Source organism: Capsicum annuum, chromosome 11 (assembly GCF_002878395.1).
Source record: "Capsicum annuum cultivar UCD-10X-F1 chromosome 11, UCD10Xv1.1, whole genome shotgun sequence".
NCBI classification, from domain to species: Eukaryota; Viridiplantae; Streptophyta; class Magnoliopsida; order Solanales; family Solanaceae; genus Capsicum; species Capsicum annuum.
Window position 1 is genome coordinate 177,022,573 of NC_061121.1, and position 11,572 is coordinate 177,034,144.

Genomic DNA, 11,572 nt, shown 5'->3' on the forward strand with positions numbered 1-11,572 from the left:
ATAAGAAATTTATAGCTATAGTTTGCTTAATTATGATTCATAGCCACAAATAAGAAAGGGGAGAGAGGTGAGTAAAATTTTGAGAGAGAGGAGAGAGGCGAGCGAGATTGAAAGAGGGAAGAAAGAGACGAGCGAGGTTTGAAAGAGAGAGGATGAATACATATTGTATTTGTTGTATCAAGTTGTATCACGAATACAATTAATTTGTACCAACAAATAAAATTATATCAAGTGTATTAACGAATACAGTAGTGTCAAGTTGTATTAACGAATACAATTGTGTCTAATATATCTATTCATTATGTATCCATTTTGTATCAAGTGTATCAACGAATACAATTGTATCATTAAATAAAGTTGTATTAATTCGTATTTGGGCGAGATGGAGAGGGGGATAAAAGGAGAGGGGAGCTGGGAGCGAGGGAGGAGAGAGGTGGATTAGAGAAGGAGAGAGGTGAGTGAGAGTTTGAGCTATAAAACCTTATGTATAGGTATGTAATGTAATTCTTTTTAACTCTAGCTGTGTAAAATAATACGTACTATGGGTGTGTTTGGTATGACTGAAAATATTTTCCAGAAAATATTTTTTCGATTTTCCCTTGTTTGGTTGCAACAAAAGTTTAGGAAAATATTTTCCAAGACAACTTATTTTCCACCATTTGATGGAAAATGACTTCCCTCATGGGCCAAGGGAAGTCATTTTCCAGAAAATGACAAGTGTGACTTATGACCTCACCCTCACCCCTCTTCCCACCCCAACAACACTTATTTTCACATGACTCAAAAAATTTACATTTCTCAAAAATTTACATTACTCGAAAATGTTTTTCACTGTGCTTTGCTTCAATTTTTCACTGTTTGAAATAAAAGATAATGAAGCCCGAATTTTTTTCATTTTCAATTCGTTGAATATATTGTTATTTTCATATGCATAGAGGAAGACTTACTTATGTTACTTTTGTCAATTACATATTTCATTTTGTTATTGATGTAACTTGTTTCACGAGGTTGAATAAGTTTGTCGTTTTGTTATATTTCTATTAATTGTAGTATCTTGAGATTGTCCTAACAAAATATTGAAAAGTGTCTCCTATATTAGTTAATTAATAGTTGCTTAAATTTAGTGATTGTAATATTTTAGTATTCGATATTGATATTATTTGTTATGCTTAAATTAGTTCTTACAAATTGTTGCTAGAGGCACTGATATACTAGTTAATAGATAGTAGTATTTTCTAAAAAATATTTTTTCACTCATCAATCGAACACTAGAAAATATTTTTCTAGAAAATATTCTCTACTCATCAACCAAACACCATAAAATATTTTCTGAAAAATATTTTCCATTCACCAACCAAACATGAGAAAATAAGTAGAAAACCAACTTATTTTCTAGGAAAACATTTTCCAAAAAAACATTTTCCATGAAAAATATTTTCCATCATACGAAACACACCCTATATGTTTGTCTTACTATGTAATTTTCTCAAATTTTAATTGGATTTGGAGGCTAATAACCTGTCTAGTTAAGCTTCTAAAATTAATTTATTTTTAAAAACTATTTTTGGTGAAAACCAATGTGTTTAACCAATAAATTTGTACATTTTTTAGAAACAATCGATATTTGACCAAGCTTTTTAAAAGTGTCTTTTAGAGTATTTTTCTCAAAAGCATTTGTCTGAAAAGTGTTTTATTCATAAAAATTGTCTTTTTTAGCTTCTACAAGACAGTTTCGACCACAAAAGATCCCTTACACGTTTTACCTAAATTCCTTAGCTATGAACATTAAGACACCGTATATAATTGAGGATAAAAATTTTAAGAGGAACTTTTAAAAAATTACTATAATTTGGACTTAATTAGAAAAATATAGCTATAGTTTGCTTAATTACGATTCATAGCCACAAATAAGGAGGAGGAGAGAAGCGAGCGAGATTTTGAGAGAGAGGAGAGAAGCGAGGGAGATTTTGAGAGAGAGGAAAGAGACGAGCGAGATTTGAAAGAGAGAGGATGAACACATATTGTATTCATTGTATCAGATTGTATCACGAATACAATTGATTTGTACCAACGAATACAATTATATAAAGTGTATTAATGAATACAATAGTATCAAGTTATATTAGGTTGTGTTAATGAATACAATTGTGTCTAGTATATCTATTAATTATGTACCACTCTGTATCAAGTGTATTAACGAATACAATTGTATCATTAAATAAAGTTGTATTAAGTCGTATTTAGGTGAGATACAGATAGAGAAAGAAGGGGGGAGGAGAGAGGGAGCTGGGAGCGAGGGAGAAGAGAGGCAAGTGAGAGAGGCAGATTGGGAAAGGAGAGAGATGAGTGGGAGTTTGAGTTGTAAAACCCTAAGTATAGATATGTAATGCAATTCTTTTTAGGGTAACTTACATAAATCCCTGAATCTTTAAGTGATATTACATAAAATTTCGATTATTTTGTTAATTACATTTTATCTTGATTTTTTAAATGGTAATACTTATGTTATAAGGTGATACATATAAAAAATTGATATATTTGAAACTGACAAAGATATTTATTTAAGGAAATAATAGATTCTCTTTTATTCATTGTATTCTTTTATTTAAGGAAAGATATCTATTTTTTCTCTATTTTTAGATTTAATTTAGGTGTTTTAATTATGTTTCTCTTTTTTCGTCTTTAATTTCATCTTTAACTTTAGTCTGCTTTTTTTAGATTTAATTTTAATTATGTTTCAATTCTGTTTTTCGTCTTTTTTTAAAAATATTATTACTTTTGTTTCCTACACTGACTACACCATTATCTTTCATTAATAACATATGAATCACCCAATAATTGAAATAAATAATTGTATCTACCATATGAATCACCATAATACCATATATATCACTCATTAATATCATATAAATCACCTAATAATTGAAATACATAATTGTATCTACCATATGAATCACCATAATACAATATATATGAATCACCCAATAATTGAAATAAATAATTATATCTACCATATGAATCACCATAATACGATATATATCACCCATTAATATCATATGAATCACCCAATAATTGAAATAAATAATTGTATCTACCATATGAACCACCATAATACCATATGTATTATCCATTAATATCATATGTATCACCTGTTAAAACCATACAAAATGTATCTATTGTATGAATCACCATTATACTCATATAATGATATCATATTTATCATTCATATGGATCACCATTAAAAGAATAAACATGTATGAATAAATAAATTTATATATGTATCAATAGATTTTTTAGAAAAATATGGGAGAGATTTTAGGAGAGGAAAAAAAAAGTTGCATACGTTAATGGAGGAAAAAAATTAGGAAGGAAGATGATTTAAGCATTAATGGAAGAGAAAAAATCAGGAAGAAAGATGATTTAATTGTTGATAATTAGGGGGATATTTTAGGGAATGAAATCTTTGGAAAAAAAATAGCTTGAATGAGTTAATGGTGAAATAAAAATAGGATGCCGGGTTTTGTTGATATGTATCAAGAGGAAAGTTGAAAATTAGAATTTTATGTAAATTTTAAAAAGTACGGAATATTAGTTAATATAAACTCTTAATATGGAATTTGTGTAATCTATCTTTCTTTTTAACTATATCTGTGTAAAATAATACATAGTACATGTTTGTCTTACTAGTTAATTTTCTCAACTTTTAATTGGGTTTGGAGGCTAATAACTTTATTTGGTTAAGCTTTTAAGATTAATTTATATTTAAAGAATACTTTTGGTGAAAAATCATGTGCTTGACCAATAAATTTGAACACTTTTGAATATCAATCCATGTTTGACCAAGCTTTTTAAAAGTGTTTTTTTAGAGTACTTTCCTTAAAAACATTCGTCAAAAAAGTGCTTCATTCGTAAAAACTATTTTTTTTTTTAGCTTCTACAAAACAGCTTCGGCCACAAAATCTCTTACACGTTTTTACCTAAATTCTTTTGGTATGAACATTAAGATGCCGTATGCCCCCACCCCCAAACCACTCACCCACACCCACACCACAAAAAGAAAAACAAGTAAACAAAGACGAACACAACCACCGAGCACATTTTGGACAAAATTGGGTTATATTTTGGTACCCTCCGAGGGGCACTCTTAACGGACAAAATGTTCATTAACTGACATAATTCCTTCGTTTATTGCATCTGGAACATCTGGCACACCCGGAACAACAATCACCATAACAATTTAAAAATGAAATCCCCATAAACACAATAATTTCCAGAACTCATGAATTAGTTAGCTCACTAGTAATGAATTTTCCGAGGAGAAACACATTACTCTTTTAATGAGACCACCTACAGCTACTATATGGAAACAAACCAAAACAATGATGTCAGAAGAATTGGAGTTTTTAGCAAATACATGCATTCATCAAGACTGCTAACGTGCATTGTATAATTTCATTGGAAATGAAACCAGATCTTCACCTACTAATAAAACTCTGTTGCAAATGACTGCGTCTAAATGGAGCAACTGGGGAACCAGCAAGTTAGGCAAAAGTTCCAGAGAACTAAACAAGTTGCAGATTTGGTTGCAAAAGAAGGAATGAAGCGAGAACTTTTGACATTATTTGGTCTATGCAACTAGAACTAGATAGATCAAATTCCAGTACTACAAGGAATATCTCAAACTATGCCTGTGCGCAACTTATTCACGCTAAAATGCGCCTCTATCTATAATGACGTTACTTAAGTTATTAACATCATGCATATATTAACATTAAAAACTAGAATATAATAGGATTGTTCCGTAACTCCGGTATACATAAAACAAACAGTAAAATAGAGGTGCCAGGACAGCAAGAATCTGAGGTGAACCCCCCACAGTGTACAAAATGAATTTTAGCTGGGTACAAACGTTTCTTTCCTCTCCATATGGCTTATTGTGTAAATAAAACAAAAAAAGGCTATACTGGCCAAAGTTTGTAAAACGAGAACAAATAATAAATAGCATAACTTGTAGGAACTCCTCGCACTGTCGCGCAAATAAATTCCTGAAACTATCTCGAGCAAGTTAAGGTGAAAAGAAAACGTACTTAAAGAGAAACACAAAAACTGCACTCATTCTATTCAATCAATCACCTACGTTTCAATCCCAAACAAAGCACTCATTTTGTATTGAGACACCCCCCAAGGAAAATTATTCACAAATCTACAATATACAAATGTAAACTAACCTAAAGTGAAATTCCAACATGCCATAAGATCCACGTTTTATATGGCCAAGGAACAACTATAATTTTTGCTGACTGTTTCTCATCAAGATGTATTCAATTCCAACAATCAAGTTAAAAGAACACCGCACAAAGTAATCCAGTACCCAAATTCGCAGCAGCAAGCCAGATAAGGCGAGAGCAAATGAATGAACATCCAAAAGCAACTAATCTGACTAAAATCCGTTCTGCAATCATGCCGATGAACATAAGAGATGTGGACCAATGAGGATTGGTCTCAAACTTGTGTACTTGAAAGACATCTCCATTGCCCAACATGAGGTCCCTTGTCTAAAAGCATTAGCAAGCCCGCCCTGTTGGCTGTCAAACCAAACAAGTACCTAAACAAGCATATTGATTATTTCAGTGCCAATTATCTCAACTGACTCAAACTAGAACTGGCAGCAGGCACAACGAGATAACAGATTTTCCTTTCAAAGCAATACAGTAAAAGCAACTAAATAAAAGAGTACTAGCTTTCTAATGATCAAAACTCACTTGCATCGATGTGCTTTCCTTCTCCACAAGACACAGGATATTATCCACTGAACAGGGAAAAACAGATAATGTATCAGCAGTTATATCTCAGAAATCATGACAGCGGAGAGCCAAAAGAAATGATGGGAATTAAAGGGTAGTGGTATCAAAAAGCAAAATAGGCTCTCTATTCCATCCCCGCACAGAAAAAAAAGGGAAGGATCAGAATAACAGAATTCAGGGACATGAAATCAGTATTTCAGTAAGAATATCACTCAAATAACCAGTGAAGGGAGCTGTGAGTCAAACATAAAAGTCAATATGAATCAAACAATTAGGTACATCAACAAATGAGCAGCATGTAATAAGGCATCAAGATCTCAGTGATCTCAAACTGAAGCCAAAAGTAATCCCAATAGCAAATTTCATACAACTCGGTGTGAGGTTCCACCCAAAATTTTCACATTGAGCTCGTCCTATTCTTGGATAGGCTCAATATCTTACTTAAACATAGGTCAATATATTTGATAATATCAAAAAGTTCAATATTTTCTTCAACTATGAAAATCAAACTTTTCTTAAATAGACTAGCTATGAGTCATACCAATTCTAGCCAACCCTATGAAGCCAAAATATACCACGGCTCACGCCAAATGGAGGTAATGCAAGGAATATTATCAACACAAACTAGATTTTTCCACAGCTCATGAACCAGAAAAAAGTTTGCCTCATCATTTTATTTTCTGAAAACTGACAGTGAGAGTTTGCCCACATTTTCCGCCCCAAGCACGGATGAAAGAGGAGAGTGGTGGTAGGTTGAAAAGCCATCATAAAACTAATCTATTTATGATCAATACTCACAATATTAAATACGGCCTTAAGCAAGCAACATTGATAGTAAGAATTCATATAGCCGATTCCAGCTAGCTTGGATAGAGGCGTAATAGTTGTATTCTATGCCAGAAAGGATCATCCTATTACAAACACAAAAACTGCAGAATAAGTTGATAACTAAAATTTGTTAGAGTTTGCTCTTCCAAAACTTCAACCAGTAGGAAACAAACAAATTGCAAGACCGATACTCATAGAGAATAGTCAGAATGAGTACAACAACAACACCACAATACCTAGTGAAATCCCACAAGTGAGGTCTGTGGAGGGTAGAGTGTACGCCGACCTTACCACTACCTCATGGAGGTAGAGAGGCTATTTCCGAAAGACCCTCGGCTCAACTACAACACATCCAGGTACAAAGAAGGAAACGGTAAAGAAAATATAGCAAAGTCTACAATAAAGAAACAAGAACAACAACAAAATAATGTGACAGTCATTCATAGCATCAGTAAACCCGAAAAATATTAACGTACTTGATTGAAGCACAAGCGTTGGACAATCACAGAATATGCACAAAATAAAGTACGATAAATAACAAACAGTACTCATCGATCAACCCGAGTTTGGAGGTGGTCATCAACCTAGAAAAGGCTTATGATAAGTCTTTGGTAGGCTAGAGGTATGCCTGTGGCGTACACTAGGTCAATTAAGGGCACGTATGATGGAGCCAAGACGTGATAAGGACAGTGGGAGTAGACCCGAAGCACTTCCCCGTTTTGATGGGGCTTTACCATGGATCATCTGTTAGCCCTTTTTAGTTGCCTTGCAATGGATGTATTGATGCGGCAAATTCAAAGTGAGGTACTATGGTGTATGTTATTTGCGGATGACGTAGTTTTCTGGAAATTTGGAGATAAGACCCTAAAGCCTTAAATCCAGGTTGAGTAGGACCAAGACAAAATACTGGAGTGAAAGATCAGCGATGTGGTGCATGAGGCTGACGTGGAAGTAAGGCTTGACACAGATGCCATCTAAAAGAGAGAGAATTCCAGGTATTTTGGGTCTTTTATCTCGGGAATTGGGGAGATTGACGAGAATATCATTCACCGAATCAGTGCAGGATAGATGAAATGGAGGCTCACATTCAGGGTTATGTGATAAGAAGGTGCCACCAAAACTTTAAGGGAATTCTAAAAAGTGGTGGTAAGGCTAGCTTTGTTGTACGGGGCGGAGTGTTGGTCAGTTAAGAACTCTCACATTCAGCAATTGAAAGTGGCGGAAATGAGGATGCTATGATGGTTGTGTGGCTAAACTAGGCGAAATAGGCTTAAAAATGAAGTTATCCAAGACAAAGTGGGAGTGACTTTAGTGGAAGACTAGATGCGGGAAACGATGTTGAGATGGCTCGGGCATGTGATGAGAAGATGCACAAATGCCAAATGCAGAAGTGTGAGAGGCTGGCTATAGATGAATTCAAGAGAGGTAGAGGTAGACCGAAGAAATATTAGAGAGAGGTAATTAAACAGTCACGGTGCAATTGCAGCTTACAAAAGACATGACCTTAGATAGTAAGGTGTGGAGGACATTGACTAGGGTAGAAGGGTAGTAAGTAGAGGAGTATTGACTTGTTGTCCATCTTTATAAACGTAGCATTAGCCTTGTTTCTTGTTCTTCGATTTTCGTTATTATTTGTTGTTTTGTGCTAAGTTGCGCGGACTCTTCACTTTCGATGCCGCACCCATGTCGGATTCTTAAAAAACACACTAGTTTTGACAAATCCGACACGCACCCATTGTCACGTTTGAAGAGTCCAAGCAACATAGGTTTTGTGTAGTTTGATTATAGTATCTTTTGTTGTAATATATTAGCTCTACTACTATCTGTTGTTTGATTACTACTTGTTGTTTCTTTTATTTCAATTACTTCTTTTTCTAGACTGATCTTAGGTCCATCGAAAAAAAATCGTCTACCTCTGAGGTAGAGGTAAGGTCTGTGTGCACTCTACCCTGCCCCGAGCCCACTTTGTGGGACTACATTGGATTTGTTGTTGTTGTTAGTACTCACCGATCACCATTTCTACTCCAGGAGCCTCATGTCATGATAAGAGGAAAATTAAGCTATTATATATTGTGAGAATTAATGGAGAAAATATTATTGAAAAATTGTGTTAACATAATTACATCGAGACCCTATTTATAGACACTATAGTACAATCTTTTTCCAAGTAGGATTTGGTATATACTATTCATATTTCTAATCATATTCTAACATATATTACAGACAATCTTTTTGCATTCATTTTTTTTTAATCTTATCATCTAAGAAGTAGAGAAACAAAATTGGTAAAACTAATTTGAAGAGACGTAGGATGACTTCTGGTCAAAATTGTTCATAGCCATGGGATTGTAACCAAACTAGGTGAGATGTAGTGGTTCAAAGAAATGGAAATCAGGGAAGATAAACAAGAGGTAATGATTGTAATATAAAGTGGCCCAACATACAGGAAAATGGAAGATCCAAAGCATCTCCAGGATCCAGAAATTAGAGTGTTCATTCCAGAAAAATCAGTAACAGTTTGTATTATGGTCCAACAGATGTTCCAACTGTGGTTCCCATGATCTAGGACAATAATCATATGCACCACATACTTTGATATGTGAAAATGAATTTATTGAGTACAAAAATTGTAGAATAACTCACAGGTAACATCATACCTTGAATATTGGCATGAAGGAAAAGCTCCTGATTACAGATGTCTTCCTCAAAGGTGTCCTCCTTGCTGGAGACGCTTCTTTGCACAACTGCTGAGCAATTTCTTTAAGCAATATCAGCTGTGCTTTATCAGTCCTCATAGAAATGATAGCCTGCCTCATTGATTCCCGATCAGCCTCAAGGGCCTGCAGCCTAATATAAAGCTTCGTGACCACAGGATCTCCAAAATCTGTATGATTTATTGAATCCCTTGGGGTATGAACAGAAGCCTTGGTCTCTGAGTCACCATTACATCCAGCACCCTGATGTATAGAGTCAATTGTATAAACCCTGTCACTCATTTCATCGGCACCTTCGGATGACTCATCCACCTTCCTCAAGTTTGCATACTCTTCTGCTTCTGAATTTTCTGATTTTCTAACATTTCCAACATACTTCGGAGAATCTGAGATGAAATCTGAGATTTTTTCTTTATTTGTTACAAATGGAGACTGAACAACTATTGCTTTTTCAAGAACATTGTTGTTAAATACTTCTCCGTCAGTCTGACTACTTGGCGTTGTTTCCAGCTGATTGATCCTCTTCTCCAGATCTTGCAATTGATCAGATGATCGTGGGGCTTCCCCAAATGCATATTTCTCAACATCCACAACCTCATTATCAACCTCAGTGTATACTTGGTTCTCATTTACAGTGCACTTCAAGGGAGGGTAATCATAAGAAGGAGTTCCAAAGCGGCCATATAAACTCTCACCTGAACTATTGTTCAGGCTAAAATGGCCCATCTCTTTCTCACCATCATCCTCAACCTCAGACTCCAATAGCCCATAACTCAACATCCTGTGCTTATACATTTGCACCTCACAAGTCAACGACTGCATCACTTGCTCCCTCTTATACAACAAATCCTCCAGTGCGATTATCTCCTGCTGGTCATGAGCCATTTTCTCCTCCGTGAACATTTTGAATTGCCTAAATTCCATTTGTGACTCAGCTTTTTCCCTTTGCAACCTCAAAATCATCGACATCGCTTCATTAGCAGCTGAGGAGGCTGCGTTCCTCTCTTCCTCCAACTCAACACTCAATTCCTGAATAGTTTCCTGTTGGTCACAAACCATTTCCCTTAAAGCAATACACTCATTTTCCATCTCTATACGGGCCGTTTGCGGCAAAATTAAACCGGGGATCACAAATTTCTTCTCACTCTCATCATATTCATCAAATTTTCGCTTGACAGTCCGTAACCAAGTCCCCGAAAAGGAGCTGTTTGTTATGGAACAATTGCACTCGCAATCACAACATTTGACCCTGCTGGTGGAGGGGGTCGTATTTACAGAATCCATTGACTAATAAAATCCTAGAAACCCTAAATCAGCAATAACCCATAAATTGAAAAATGGAAAATTATAAAAAAAGAAATTGAAAAATTCACTAACCAAAACCCATAAAGCGCAATCAATGGTGTGCAAAACATCCTGAAATCCCTCCCCCTATTTTCAAATAGATATGCACGAATCTTCCCTTTTCCCTCATGTATGAAATTCTGTGAAAAGAAAATGATTGAAATCAAAGTTAGGAAAATAGCGTATAATTGAATAGTTAGAAGATAGGGAAACTGGGATTGGGGAAAGGGGGAAAAAAAAGGTGAATAGATGAAGCTGATAAAATGAGGTGAAATATTCCCGGGAAAGATAAAAGATTTTAGCGAAAAATAGGAAGAGAAATGGAAAATACCGGGAGAAAGAAAGGGAGAGGGAATTTGGTAACCCTAATTTTCGGCTCGGTTTGATTTGTTTGGTTCGTGTTTCCTGAATAAAAAATGAAAACGATATCCTTTGTTTGTCTTGTGAATTTTCTTTTTTTACTTTTCTTTTCGGGAGTGAAATTAGAAAAATGGAAGGAGAGAGAAGGGGCTGAAATTGGCAAGCGAACGAGCGGGCGTGAGGCCAGTGGGCGTAGGAAGCTGGCCAGTGGGCATGGGGCCGTTTGACCATAAAAGAATGTTTGGTATGAATATAAATTATTACTACTTCTTCGTTTTAAAAAGAATGAATTATTTTTTATGATCTGTTTAAAAATGAATAATTTTATTTTTTTCAGTAATACTTTAATTTTAATTTTTCACATGATATATTTAGGATCATAAAGGATATTTTGATATATTTGACACAACATTAATTTAAGGTCATAAGATTCAAAAAAATTTTTTAATTTTTCTTTAACTTTAGGTCAAGTCAAAGTAGATCATTTTTTTTTAAACGAAGAAATATATTTTTTTGGTTGCG

The 11,572-nt window shown here is 34.6% G+C and overlaps 1 protein-coding gene across 7 annotated transcripts; it reads right to left on the reverse strand.

Moving 5' to 3' along the window:
- Positions 1-5,096: 5,096 nt before the first annotated feature.
- Positions 5,097-11,276, reverse strand: LOC107855219 (myosin-binding protein 7). Of its 7 annotated transcripts, none has more exons than XM_016700215.2 (5): positions 11,022-11,276; positions 10,724-10,830; positions 9,290-10,633; positions 5,763-5,809; positions 5,097-5,605 (listed from the first exon to the last, which is right to left on the reverse strand). In XM_016700215.2, the coding sequence occupies exons 3-5, from the start codon at positions 10,628-10,630 to the stop codon at positions 5,503-5,505; spliced, it is 1,491 nt and encodes a 496-aa protein (XP_016555701.1). In that variant the 5' UTR covers positions 10,631-10,633; positions 10,724-10,830; positions 11,022-11,276; the 3' UTR covers positions 5,097-5,502. The 7 variants fall into 7 exon arrangements, 6 of the variants coding, with proteins under 6 accessions (XP_016555701.1, XP_047255074.1, XP_047255071.1 ...); XM_047399118.1 differs by having other exon boundaries at positions 9,290-10,644; positions 11,022-11,202; XM_047399115.1 differs by having other exon boundaries at positions 9,290-10,830; positions 11,022-11,183.
- Positions 11,277-11,572: the final 296 nt, after the last annotated feature.

Bases quoted from the DNA above. Each gene is read 5' to 3' on its own strand.
- LOC107855219 (XM_016700215.2), bottom strand. From the start codon at position 10,630: ATGGATTCTGTAAATACGACCCCCTCCACCAGCAGGGTCAAATGTTGT. The intron at 5,810-9,289 runs GTATGATGTTAC...TTCCCTGTTCAG, and splicing joins CCTTCATGCCAATATTCAAG to TGGATAATATCCTGTGTCTT. The intron at 5,606-5,762 runs GTGAGTTTTGAT...ATGCTTGTTTAG, and splicing joins AGGAAAGCACATCGATGCAA to GTACTTGTTTGGTTTGACAG.